This window comes from Rhinopithecus bieti, unplaced genomic scaffold (assembly GCF_001698545.2).
Source record: "Rhinopithecus bieti isolate Rb0 unplaced genomic scaffold, ASM169854v2 scaffold_47707, whole genome shotgun sequence".
NCBI lineage: Eukaryota > Metazoa > Chordata > Mammalia > Primates > Cercopithecidae > Rhinopithecus > Rhinopithecus bieti.
Window position 1 is genome coordinate 1,577,891 of NW_016819117.1, and position 13,306 is coordinate 1,591,196.

General features: G+C 63.3%; 1 protein-coding gene across 1 annotated transcript in view; it reads right to left on the reverse strand.

Moving 5' to 3' along the window:
- Nucleotides 1-13,306, reverse strand: part of PKD1 (polycystin 1, transient receptor potential channel interacting) — a gene marked incomplete at its 5' end in the record, with an annotated part of 47,826 nt that overhangs the window by 11,117 nt on the left and 23,403 nt on the right. The window contains 25 exon segments of the mRNA XM_017858295.1: nt 535-661; nt 752-962; nt 1,056-1,199; nt 1,285-1,455; nt 2,944-3,139; nt 3,264-3,516; nt 3,687-3,843; nt 4,117-4,737; nt 5,336-5,480; nt 6,017-6,169; nt 6,986-7,145; nt 7,213-7,426; nt 7,514-7,793; nt 7,921-8,064; nt 8,972-9,121; nt 9,341-11,614; nt 11,616-11,795; nt 11,797-11,880; nt 11,882-11,932; nt 11,934-11,970; nt 11,972-12,135; nt 12,138-12,167; nt 12,170-12,507; nt 12,588-12,896; nt 13,044-13,120. Of these exon segments, the coding sequence (XP_017713784.1) occupies nt 535-661; nt 752-962; nt 1,056-1,199; nt 1,285-1,455; nt 2,944-3,139; nt 3,264-3,516; nt 3,687-3,843; nt 4,117-4,737; nt 5,336-5,480; nt 6,017-6,169; nt 6,986-7,145; nt 7,213-7,426; nt 7,514-7,793; nt 7,921-8,064; nt 8,972-9,121; nt 9,341-11,614; nt 11,616-11,795; nt 11,797-11,880; nt 11,882-11,932; nt 11,934-11,970; nt 11,972-12,135; nt 12,138-12,167; nt 12,170-12,507; nt 12,588-12,896; nt 13,044-13,120 (6,670 nt within the window).

Sequence of the window (13,306 nt, forward strand, 5' to 3'; positions counted from 1 at the left end):
TTTTTTTTTTTTTTTTTGTTTTATACAGATGGGGTCTGCCCAGGCTGGTCTCAAACTCCTGGACTAAGATCCGCCCACCTCAGCCTCCTGAAGTGCTGGGATTACAGGCGTGAGCCACCGTGCCCAGCCAGTGGGAGGTTTCTAAGGGACTGACTCGGCCTCTTCACTTGCTGTAGATGTACTGAGATTTTCTTCTGAAGAGCGTTTCGGAAGCGTGCGCAGCTGTGTGCTCGCTTCTTCTGAGTTCTCTGGTGTGCTGCTGTGCAGTTGTCCGTACCATGGGCTTAGGTTCTGTTAACGTCTGCAGGGTTGGCAGTGAAGTGCCCTCGTTCTTTCATGATTCTGGCATCTGAGTCTTCTCTCTTTCTCCCTGGTCGGTCTAGCTAAGGCTGCTCAAGTGTGTTGACCCTTCCCGAGAGCCAGCCTTTGGTGGGCACCTTTCCCTCTGGCTGCAGTACTGGAGAGTAGCCCTGGGCGTGGTGCGGAGGCCCAGGCTCCCTTCTCAGTACTCCCGGGTCCCCAGCCCCAGCCCACCTTGCTCCGGGACATCCGGAAGAGAAAGAGGACGGCCAGGTAGATGGGATAGACAACCACGCTGGACACCAGGCCAACAGCAACTGTGTCGACACTCAGCGGGCGCGGCCTGGACACACGCCCCGCGCTGTGTGGAGGAGAGGAGGCCACACAGGTGAGGCTGAGGGGCAGGAAGGGCTGGGCAGGAAGAGGCTGTCCCGACCCCTACGGCACCCACCTGTAGGTAGAGTCTCCAACAGCCCCGTACCACATGGCGTTGGCGCCCAGGAAGAGGCAGATGAGGAGGACGCAGCAGGTGGCCCTCTGGATGCGGGTGAAGCGGCTGCGAGGTGGCCGGTCCCATATGGAGAGCCAGATGTGCTTGTCAAAGAAGCCGCGCTGCAGCTCAGCCACCAGCAGGCGCCGGAAGCGCAATAGGGCTGCGTCGCCTGGGGGCAGGGAGGGCCCAGCTGCAGGAGGCCTTGGGGCAGGACCACCCCGCCCAACCTCCCACACAGCAGGAACATGGAACGAGACCTTACTCGCCGCCAGCACCTCCTTCTCCACTAGGCCCCCGTTGGCCTCCGTCTCCACCGACAGCCAGTCATTGACCAGGAAGAAGGCACTGCGGGCTGTCTGCAGGTCCTTGACAATGACGTGCTGCAGGAACCAGGCGGGGCTGAGCCCTGCAGAGGTGCAGGAGGGAGGTCAAGCTCGCGGGGCACCCCAATGCGGGGCAGAGAGGCAGAGCTCCGCAGGGTCTACACAGACCTTTGTTGTCGTGCCACACTCGGATCTTCCACACACTGCCCAGGCTGTGCGGGGTGGCGATCTGGAAGATGTCCAGGCTGTTGCGGTGGAAGGCTCTATCACCGTCCAGGTGCCGGTGGCCGCTCCGGCTGTCCACCCCATACAGCATGATACCCACATGGGCCGTGGTACCTGGGGAGCAAGAGGGAGGGGTGGGAGGCTCTGTCTGCTGCCCAACACGTGTAGCATCCCAGGCAAGTCGTCTCAGCTTTGGCCTCTGTGCACTCAAGATGCCGCATGGGCAGTCAAGGCTTTACACAGCTCTGCCACACATGAGGGGCTGCGGTTACTGCAGTTTGTCCAATAAACAGCAAGGCCGCAAGGACATAATTAAATTACACGGAGAGAACTGTAACTTGTGACATGCAAACACGGCTGCACACATCTCAGTCCACACCACAACCAGTGAACCCCGCTGCACACCCATCCACGCCTGTCACACCACAACCAGTGACCCACACCACACACCCGTCCCTCAGTTCATGCAGAGACTACAAAGCGTGAAGCTGTGTCCCCTCCTTCTCTCCCAGTGACAGACCCAGGTGACAGTTTTTTTTTTTTTTTTTTTTTTGAGACAGAGTCTTGCTCTGTTGCCCAGGCTGGAGTGCAGTGGTGTGATCTCAGCTCACTGCAAGTTCCGCCTCCCGGGTTCACGCCATTCTCCTGCCTCAGTCTCCTGAGGAGCTGGGACTATAGGCACCCGCCACCTCGCCCAGATAATTTTTTGTATTTTTTAGTAGAAACAGGCTTTCACTGTGTTAGCCAGGATGGTCTCGATCTCCTGACCTTGTGATCTGCCCGCCTCGGCCTCCCAAAGTGCTGGGATTACAGGCGTGAGCCACCGTGCCCGGCCAACAGTTTTAAAAAGTAGGTAATCAAAACAAAGAACTGGCCAACGAAGATGAAACCACAGCACTGAGATTAAAAATGGGAACAGAGCCGGGTGTGGTGGCTCATGCCTGTCATCCCAGCACTTTGGCAGGCAGAGGCAGGCGGATCACCTGAGGTCAGGAGTTTGTGACCAGCCTGGCTGACATGGTGAAAAATTAGCTGGGTGTGGTGGCGGGCGCCTGTAGTCCCAGCTACTCAGGAGGCTGAGGCAGGAGAATCGCTTAAACCCGGGAGCTGGAAGTTGCAGTGAGCCCAGATCACGTCACTGCATTCCAGCCTGGACAACAGAGCAAGACTCCGTCTCCAAAAAAGACAAAAACAAACAAAAACAAAAAGGTTATTGAAGAAACAGCCACGGGGAGGCTCTCTGTCTGAGAGACGAGCTATGCAGTCAGGATCGTGGGTGGACGCAGTCTCCTGCAGTGGTAGCAATGCTCACCTCTGCGCAGGCTCAGCTCATGTCACTTGTGGGGCCACGCTGCTATGCAAAACGTGGGCTGCCCACCCTGATTGATTGGCACCTACTTCCACCTAGGAGCTGTCCTAGTTCTCAGAGACAGTGAGTGCCCATGAGCTCATTCCCAGGATTAACACATGAGCCCTTCACACAGCACTGCAAAAACTGCCTTGTTCTGATGCCTGCGACGAGACTCACTCCCAGAGGGTGCAACCCGCACAGCCAGTGAGAGCAGGGGAGGCCCTGCCATCCCGCTGCGCCCGCTCACTCACCTGAGCCCCGGCCCCAGCCTGTCTTGACGAGGATCTCGTACTTGAAACGGCCCCGCTGCCCACAGAAGGGGATGGCGCGGCCCCGGCTGGCATCCAGCTGGTCCAGCTTGTGCAGGATGGCGGCCATGACCGCGTAGGTCACCAGGCACACAGCGCATGTCAGCATGACGATGTAGTTTACACCCGCTGTCGGCTCCTATGAGGACATGGCCGCCAGGCCCAGGAGGTCACGTGCAAGCGGCGCCTTCTCAAGATAGAGCCGAGCCCACCCAGGCCCTCCTCAACCCTGCAAAGGCTCCCAGGAGCACGGGGCCACTCACAGGAAAGACAAAGCGGACATGGCTTGGAGGCACGAAGAGGCTGGCGCCGAAGGCGGTGAGGTGGCGGGTGAGGCAGACGGCCTGGTGGGGTGAGGTCTCCTCCAGGGGCAACAGCCCCTCTGTCCTCCACACCATGTCCTCCTCGCTGAAGTACTGGCACAGGGACGTGTACAGGCCCACGGACACCTCCAGCGCAGACCAGCGGAAGTGGCTGGTGAGGTTCAGATGGTAACTCCCCGCCTGCTCTCCAGTCCTGGGCGAGGAAGGGGCAGTGGAACTGAGCTCAGGCTCCACCAGGTCAGATGTCAGGGGCCCAGAGTCCATGCCTGGTCCAGTCCCCTCGCTGCTTGCTGTTCCCATAGGGCCAGCAACCCGGGCAAAGCTGACCTATGATGCCCTGCCAGGCCAGCCCACAGAGCTCACCCTGGGGCAATGAAGAAGGTATAGGGCCGGTGGTCGGCACCCTCCAGTGACTCTGGGCGGATTCTCCTGCTGGCTGAGCAGTTGTGCTCATTGGGCCGGGGCTCCGAGTGCAGGTAGACTGCCAGGTAGGGCTCAGGTTCCTCAGACAGGTAGCGGCCTGGGGGCAGCACATGCAGGTCAGACGCCCACCAGGAAGCTCAACCACCCGGGGGACACCCGCGACAGCCCTCCTGAGTCCGCCTGCTGCCATGGGCCTGAAAGGCCACAGGAGCCTCTGCGCCAGAGCTGGCACCTGCTTCTCCGTGGCCCCCAGCAGTCCATGAAGCAGAGAGCAGATTTCACCAGAAACACCCAGGCAGGCACTATGAGAAATGCCTTCCCCTCAAGAACAAGGCCAGGGAGCCGCGTGCGCCCCGCCCGCTGCACGCACCGTCCAGCAGCGTATAGTTGAGCTGCAGGTGCAGCCCGGCCGCAGGGTTGCTGCTGTCCAGGGTGACCACAGCACCGACGGAGGCCTGGGGCTGGACCACAACGGAATCGGCGGAGCTGCGCTGGCCCTTGGCAGCCCAGTCTGAGTTGTTGGGCACCTTCACAGTGATGGCGCGCTCTGAGGCCAGCCGCTCAATGGGGATCTGGGCGCCAGCCTGTGTCTGGAAGGCCATTGAGGCCACCTTGGTGGAGACGGTGTAGTTGCTGATATAGCCGAAGGGAAAGGGATTGGAGTCCACCAGAAAGATGAGCTGCACCACGTCGCTGAGGTTGGCCAGGGCCCCACTGAAGGCCTCGGGAATGGAGAAGTGGCAGCCAGGCCCTGGGGCACCGCCATAGCACAGGAGGCTCCGCGGGTCTGAGCGCTTGCCCTGGGCCACAATCTCCTCGCCCGCCAGTGTCAGGGGCTCCTCGTTGAGGACGCGGGAGCGCATGAGGATGCGCATGAGGGCAGAGGTCAGGTTGTAGGCCTGGGACGCCACCATCCGTGATGGTGACTCGGTCCCCAGCTCTGAGGGCTGTGGCCCCCACACGTCCGAGCTGGCCAGGTGGATGAGGTCGCCTGCAGACGGGTGTAAGGTCAGTGCAGGGAGAGGCAGGCAGAGGGTGGGGGCAGGCAGAAAAGGGAGCCGGAAAATGGGGGCTAGGAGAAAGGGGGAGCCAGAGGGTGGGGGCTGGGAAAAAGGGGGAACCTGATGGGGCAGAGAGGGAGGTGCAGGCAGAAGGAAGGGGGAAGCTGGAGAGAGGTTGGGGGATGGGGAGGGGGAAGGGGATAGGGATGAGGATGAGGGTGAGGGAGATGATAGGGAGAGGTAGGAAGAAGGAAGGAAAAGGGTAGAGAGAGGAGAAAGGGGAGAAGGAGGAGCAGGGACAAAGGGAGGGGAAGGGGGATAAGGGGAATGGAATGGACAAGGGGAGGGGGAGGATGGGGGAATGGAGAAGGGGGAGAGAGATGGAGAAAAGGGATGGGATAGGGAAGGGGGAGGGGGAGGAGAATGGGAATGGGGGAAGGGAATGAGGATGGGAATCACGGAAAGGGGAGGGGGACAAAGATGGGATGGGGCAAGGGCGAGGTGGTTGGGGGGAGGAGGGAGGCGGAGAAAAGGGTGGTGTGGGGCGGAGAGATGGTGTGGCATGGTGTGGAGCACAGGCAGCGGCACCTGTGATGTTGAGGATGCTGTCTCCAATGGCGGTGGGCGTCACGGTGCCCGCAGTGGTCTCTGCCTGCAGGATGCGCATCATGGCCTCCAGCTTGTGCAGCGTCTGCTTCAGGCATGAGCGGCATACGAGCTCCCTGCTGGGACCCTGTGTGGATCCGACAGTGTCCAGCGCCGCTCCTAGGCCCACTCCTTGCACACACCCTCCTCTCTACATGTGTCCTCACCTGGCTCCTACCCCCAGCCCTGCAGCTGGAGAGCCCGCCTGACTGGACCCCCACAGCCTCCCTATTAAGCATCTCCTGGGGCTCCGCCTGACCCAGGGCCTCTACTCAGGGCCTACGTGATGCAGTCCACCGGCCACACAGGGCACCTCTTCACACAAGTCAGAGAGAAGGGGGAGAAGGGAGGAGGGGAGGGCACAGAGCAGCATCTTCCCGGCCCCTCCCCACAACTGGGCCCCTCTTTACACCCTGGGTCCCCTGAAAGGCACCCTGGGTTCACGCAGGACAGCAGAACGGCTGAGGCTACTGAGGCAGGTCAGAGACCGAGGAAGGTCACAGCAGGAAGGAGCCCAGGCTGGGAGGCTCAGCTCCTCGGCCAAGCTGCCCGTCCACCCTGGGGGGCTGAACCCAGTGCCCTGGCAGGCATGCAGGGTGGGGTGGGCACGCGAGGCCGTCCTACCATGGACTGGGCCAGCGCAGCAGCGATCTGCTGGATGTCATCCACAGTGTGGACCCGCAGGGACACCAGGGTCTGCGTGACGTTCTTGCGTATCTGGGCTCGGCTCTGCCGCTCGTGCTCGGGCTCTGCCGCCACGTCCAGGGCCTGCTCATACTGGGGCAGGCAGGGGGCACAGCAAGCTGTCAGCAGGGCAGGAGGCCGGCAGGAGGCCAGCATGTGCCCACCACTCCCGGGGTGCAGTTACGCGCTGGATGCTGTGTGATGTGGGCACTGACCCGTGACACTGAGCTGTTTCTTCATGGGCAAAACAGGGTAAGCACAGGAGCCCTCCTGGGAGCAGGGGGCGCATTGCGGAAAGCAGGCACAGGGGAGGGTGGCTGCTGGGAGCAGGGGCGCATTGCGGAAAGCAGGCACAGGGGAGGGTGGCTGCTGGGAGCAGGGGCGCATTGCGGAAAGCAGGCACAGGGGAGGGTGGCTGCTGGGAGCAGGGGCGCATTGCGGAAAGCAGGCACAGGGGAGGGTGGCTGCTGGGAGCAGGGGCGCATTGCGGAAAGCAGGCACAGGGGAGGGTGGCTGCTGGGAGCAGGGGCGCATTGCGGAAAGCAGGCACAGGGGAGGGTGGCTGCTGGGAGCAGGGGCGCATTGCGGAAAGCAGGCACAGGGGAGGGTGGCTGCTGGGAGCAGGGGCGCATTGCGGAAAGCAGGCACAGGGGAGGGTGGCTGCTGGGAGCAGGGGCGCATTGCGGAAAGCAGGCACAGGGGAGGGTGGCTGCTGGGAGCAGGGGCGCATTGCGGAAAGCAGGCACAGGGGAGGGTGGCTGCTGGGAGCAGAGGGTGCTGCTTCAGGGTCACTGGGATTTGTCTGTGGGGCCCAGGGTGAGCCCTCCGCAAGGCTCCAGGCAGGGGGACAGGTCTTGGTCCCCAGCACCTGTGTGGCAGATATGAGATTCCCTCCCAGCCTGTACTCACCTCATTCAGCACAGTGACCAGGGCCAGGGAGTACTCGATGACATGTTGGGGGTCAGCCTGCCGCAGCAGCCCCGGGAGCACACTGGCCGTGAGTCCATGCAGCCAGACTGTAAGCCCCGTTGTGCTACCGTTGGGCTCTGGGAGGGCGATGGCCAGAGACCTGCGAGTGGAGGGGGGTGGGTGAGCAGGTGGCAGTCTCAGGGGCGCCCCCCCACGGCCTGGCTCACCTGTTGAGGGCGACCACAGCGGCTCCCAGCTGGTCCTGCACCACCACGGCCAGGCCCACCTCGAAGTGTGGCCCGAAACCCGGGGGCAGCACGGCTCCGTAGCTGGAGAGACTGCCCTTGTAGACACAGAACTCCTCGCAGTGGCCTTGGCGACAGCGCTGCAGCAGCAGGGCATACACCAGGGGGGCGCCAGCATCCTCCGCGTCATGCCAGCCTGAGGGACCCCACAGCATCACAGAAGGGCTCTGCAGCGTCACAGTCGGGGGATCCCACCGCGCCCCCCACGCAGGCTTGCACTCACCTGTGCATTCGAAGTGCACCTTGGTGGTGAGGGCGTGCACGTTACCTAGCGGGAAGAGGCGGCACGAGCCCCCCAACGGTGGGCGGTTGGGGGACAGGCGGATGGAGGCACAGCCCTCCTCTTCGCCAGATTGGCCCAGCACTGTGAGAGTGAAGGTGTATCCCTCGCCATCCCGCAGCACGCCCCGCCGCAGCACCAGTCGCATGCCTGCGCTGCCCGTGGAGGTGGTGGTCTCATCCAGCACCAGCGTCTTGTTACTGAAGGTACGTGCCGCCCAGCGCTGCAGGCAGGAGAGGTGGTGAGTGGGCGGAACCCTCTGCCCTGTCAGCCTCGCTTCTACCTGCAGGTCCCGCCCCCTTGGCCATGGGACCCACCCCCACCCCGCACACGCCCTGGGCAACACTCACCCCTCGCTTGGAGCCGCTGCTGCAGTTGAGGCAGCGGCCCTCCAGGTACACATAGGAGCTGCGGCTCACTTCATACACAGCCTGTGCCTTGCAGGACACGCACTCCAAGGACACAATGGGCACCCGACCACTCCGGATCAGCACCTGGGGATGGAGTGGGGTTACCTCCGACACAGGTCTACTCGGCCTGCTGGAAGGTCTAGGGGACCCGTGGAGGATGCTGCTCCCAAACTCCAGGTTTCCCAGGGGCCTGGCCACCGCCTATGAGCTCAGCCCCTCCCAGGATGCTCATCCGGTTTTCCACCTCCCAACCCGGGTGGCGGAAGGGCGTACACAGGGCAGAGGACACCAGGGTGTGTGTTCTGGTGTCCTGGACCCAGCTGGAGCCTGGCAACAGGCAAGCAATGCTCACTGAGGGCCCCTGAGGGGTGCATGTGGGAAGGGACGTGCGTATGGGCCTGACCCACAGATTCCTGCAGCCCTGGGCCAGGGCCTGGGTCAGCAGGCTGAGCCAGGATGGAACCTGCTCCCATGCCCTCCCCTCAGACGACCCCTCTGGGCAGGCCCCTAATCAGGCTAGCTGAGGAAAGCAGGGCCTGGGGAACAGACACCTGCTCTGGAGCACCAGCAGGCCCCACCTGACAGCAGCAGGAGCGGCTGCCATGGGCTCAGGGTCACCAAGCCTCCTGGCTGGTCCAGAGAGGGGAGCACGAGGGTGAGAACCGGCCCACCGCATCCAGGAACAGGGACATGGGCTGGGGACAGTGACTGCATCCAGGGTGGAAGGGGCTCTTTGGTTGGTGGTGTTGGGCGACTGTGTGGCTTTTACCAATTACTAGAGCGTGTGTAGCTTGAAGATTGTACATGGAGCTGTGACAGGTATGGAAAGAAGCAAAGCAGAAGCAGGCTGTTGTATTAAACAGAATTTGTATCAAAAACAAAGTTAAGGGAGAGCGTACGGCCTCTGCGAGCACTAAAATACAGAAAACAGTGGATGAGCAGGGATGCTGGGCTGTCTGAGGTGTGTGACCAAGGGGCAGGCGGCACCTACTGTCTGGTTGGTGGCCTCCTCCTTGCGGCCGGCCTTCCACACGGTGAGGCTGAAGGTGTATTCCACACCGGCCGCCAGCCGTTCCCGTGGAATGGTGACCATGCTGCTCCCGCGGGGCCCAAAGTTCAGGGCACACCCGCCAGCCTCCCTCTGCAGGCCAAGAACAAGGGGCGACGCGGCATGAGAGCCCCACCTAGTCTCAAAGCAGAGCCCAGCCCAGTGGACGGCTCGGGAGATCCTCTCCCCATGCTGGGATAGGGCCCGCCAGGCACTGAGGACGGGCCAGCCCTGGTGATGTGATGGTTGTTCTCTGGGCTTGTGCATATGGGCGGGTGAGGGGCAGGGAGGACGGCCCTGCAACGCGCTGACCTGTGTCGAAGCCACACAGGCCCAGTGGAAACTGAGTGGTGTCTGGTCGCCATCCTCCAGGTTGGGGTCGTAGGACTCGCTCCCATCCAGCACCAGGTCCTGTGTGTCTGACCACACGCGGTACGAGCCACCCTCAATAATGGGCACCAGGCGCTCGGGGGCCACCGTCACGTTGGCCTGGATGCTCCGTGCCAGTGGCGTGTCCCCAAATGACACGACAAACACAAAGCAGTAGTGCCCCACAGGCAGCACCAGCCGCGGCAGCACCAGCTGAGGCCGGCTCACGTCCACGCCAGGCAGGGACACACGGGTTGGGCGCCCTGGCCGCTGGCAGCTGGCGGTGCGGTACACCTCCCAGCGGTACTCGGTCTGGTAGGTGACGCAGTCGCGCAGGTCAACGTGGGCCTCCAGGTAGTTGCGCTGTGAGCGCCGCATCAGCACCTGCAGGGGCAGGACCACGTCCACCTCTGGCTCCCGGCAGGCCAGCACCTGGACAGTCACCGTGGCCTGCGCCACGAAAAAGCTCACGAGGTTGGAGGCGTTCACCTGCACGCGGTAGTCCCCAGGCCTCAGGTAGCAGTGCTCGGCCCGGGGCTCATCTGTGTCCTGCCCCGGGGCCCCGTCCCCAAAATCCCAGTGGTAGGCCACGCGCCGGGGGCTGGGGCTGGTGGCAGCCTCAAACCATGCCGAGCGGTTAGTGAAGCAGGGGCCGCTCCGCAGGGCCACATACTGGACGGTGTCCTGGACCTCCAGCACCAGTGTGCGGTTCTCGCTGCCCAGGGCATTGAAGGCGCGCACCTGGATCTCCAGCAGCCCCGCAGCTACGGGCGTGTAGGTGACGTCGCGGCCCGACAGGATGACCAGTGAGTCGCCCTGGACCTTCTGCAGCGAGAAGTACCAGGCGTAGGCGACCCGAGAACCGCGCTGCACGCGGGCTGTGAAGTTCCTCTCAGTGCCTGTGGCGATGCCAGGCTCGCAGCAGTTGGGCACCTGCAGCCCGCTCACAGCCTCCAGCACCACGATGCGCACCTGCGCCTGGGCCCAGCTCACGTGGTTTTCACCCTGCACGCTCACCACGTGGTCTCCGACACGGGGGAAGCTGTGGGAGAAACGGGGCCCGGGGAGCACCGCTGGGCTGGCCCCACCGACCTGCAGGCGGAAGGTGACGGCCGAGCCGGCAGCCAGCAGGATCTGAAAATGGACAAGCTGCCCGGGCGCCACTACCTTGCTGCTGGCCCACAGCACCAGGCCCACGATGGGGTCCTCCACCGTGAGGTTGTGTGTGGCTGAGACCCAGCTGACTGCGTTGGAGGCGTTGAGCTGGACGGAGAAGGTGCCAGCATCCGGGAAGACCATAGTGACGTGAGGGCCACGCTTGCTGCTGCCGCCGGGTACAGCCCAGCACCAGCTCACATTGGTGCCCGTGGCCAGCTGCCCCCAGAAGGGCACAGAGGACCCAGCCGCCACGAAGCTACCTCCCGACTCACCGGCCCTGATGCTGAGGCCATTCACAGGCACCTGCACGCCCACTTCCACGGTGGCGCTGGCTGAGCCCAGCGGGTTCCCTGCTGTGACAGTGACCAAGTGCAGGCCAGGCGCGGGGAAGCTGTGAGTGGTAAATGGCTCAGGGGTCTCCCAGCTCAACCCCTCCTCTAAGGACCAAGTGTATAAGACACCACTGCCACCAGCCAGCTCGGCACTGAGGGTGACGCTTGTGTTGACGGCAGCTGGGTTCGGGGAGGCGGCCACCTTCAGCCACCCCACAGGCTCCACGAAGTCCACATTGCAGTCGGCCCAGGCGCTGCCCAGCATGTTGGTGGCCCGCAGCTGCACGTGGTAGGTGCCGGCCTCGAGCGCGGTGAGCGAGAAGCCTTTGCCGCTGCCGGCCAGGGCCGGGCCCCTATCCCACCAAGCAGTCCAGCTGTAGGAGATGTTGGTGCCATCCTTGACCACAGCCTGTAGCTGTACCGTGTGGTTGGTGGGGAAGTAGCTGCCACAGCCCACTACCTGCAGCCCCTCTATGAGCTGCAGGACGTAGACGAAGATGCTGTCCTGGGCAGAGCCCACCTCGTTCTCAGCCGTGACGATGATACTGAAGGTGCCCACGGAGCGGAAGGTATAAGAGATAGTAGGGCCCCCAGGGATGGGTGTGCAGCGGTCACAGAGCACCCAGGAATAGCGCACATCACTGCCGGCCTCCAGCGAGGTGCTGAAGCTCACCCCCCGTCGCTCCATTCAGGGCACCACCGTGCGGCTGGCGTTGACAACCAGGCCCCCGCACACGCCAGCGTTCACTGTCCACATTGAGCGCAGGCCTCACTGCGGCTCACTCCTCATTTCCAGCGCCACCCTGAGCGGTGACATCACCTATGGCTGTTGATACAGCGTGGGTGACCTGTCGGACCCTCCAGCCGCCACAGCCCAGATCCCTACAGGTAGCTGGCGGCTCAGGTGCCCTACGGCCCGACAGCAGAGAACAGGTAAGGCTGCTGCAGCTCCAGCATGAGGGAGCTATTGACCTTGATGTCCGTGACCACCACCAGGCTCCCTGCACCTGCCAGCCAGGGCTGGATCATTGGCAGCAGTTATTTGTTCTGTTGTTGCGTGGGACTGTCACAAGATAGGAGCCTGTCTCGGTAAGTGAACGTCACCTCGGGGCCCCCAACACGGCGGGGGCCGCTTCCCTAGGTGCCAACGAGTCCCAGGTGTAGCAGGTAGGGAAATGGGGGCCGGAGAGCACATGCCATGGAGCGGACCTCGTCCCCGAGCTGCACAAACTGCCTCTCTGGCTGCAGGGGGTGACGTTGCCCACCTCCGGCTCCGACGCAGAATGCTGGGCCGCTCGCCCAGTAAATGCGCCTTGTTCACACGGCTCGACAGCACGCACCGCCAGAGGGGAACGTGGCGCTCCGCCGTGGAATTGTGCGTCACCGTAGGGCGCCCCTGCACGGTTGTGTTGGAGGGAGCCGTCCCCAAGGTCCAGTCAAAGAGGTAGTGGGCTGGAGTTCCCGGTGACGTAGGCCGTAAGCCGTGCGTCGGCTGGCGTGGGGGGATGCAGGCAGCGGGCTCGATGCGCAGCACCTCCAGGACGAAGACCAGACAGAATGAGGACTCCGGGCCAGGTGGGCCGCAGGCTTGGCTGCAGGCCACAGTCCACTGTACAGGTTCTGCGCCCGCAGGTACACATAGCTCCACTTGGTCCTCGGGGCCCGATGACGGTTGCCGTCCCCATGTCGAAGGGGTCCACGTGGGATGGTCATCGCCAGGTCTGACCGCAGCGGCTGGACACCACGGGGGGCTCCCTGCTCCACGGCCAGCTCATTGTCCACGCTGAGCCCACGGGACTTCTCCTCAAAAAACACGGCACGATACTGCCTGGCCAGCGCGCGCTCACTGTGTTGTTGACCTCCAGGTACACACGTTAGGTGGCCGCCTCGAGGCGTAGGGTGTGCGTTGCAGTCCCGGCTGGCTCTGGGTTCAGACGAGGAAGGCGTGTCTCGCGGGAGTACCCACGTGTAGGAAAACACCTCCGAGGTGAGGGCAGCGGGTGTGTTGGCTAGGGAAGGTGATGGCCGGCCGTCACCAGGACAGTGTCGCTCACACCCACAGCCATGGAGCGGCAGGGCGGCACGCACGCTCACAGGCGTGCTGCGTCAGGGTTCTCGGAAGGCATTAGATGGTCAGCACGTCAGGATGTACTCACCTGGTGGGGACAGGCCCACGATGGGGCGGCCGTGGCATCCCCGACCCGCTCCCACCCGCTTGGCAGGAAGTCCCCGCCTGAAGGGAGCCCGGGGCGTGAACGGCTGCACCTGTGTTTCCCAGCCTAAGGGTCCCAGGCTCCCAGGCCCATGTGCGGATGGAGCACCAGGTAGCGGCAGCTACTCGAGGGCTGCCCAGGTGACGGGACAGCGCCACTCCCAAGTACAGCTGCTTCCAGGCAGCAGAGCAGCAAGAGCCAGGCCC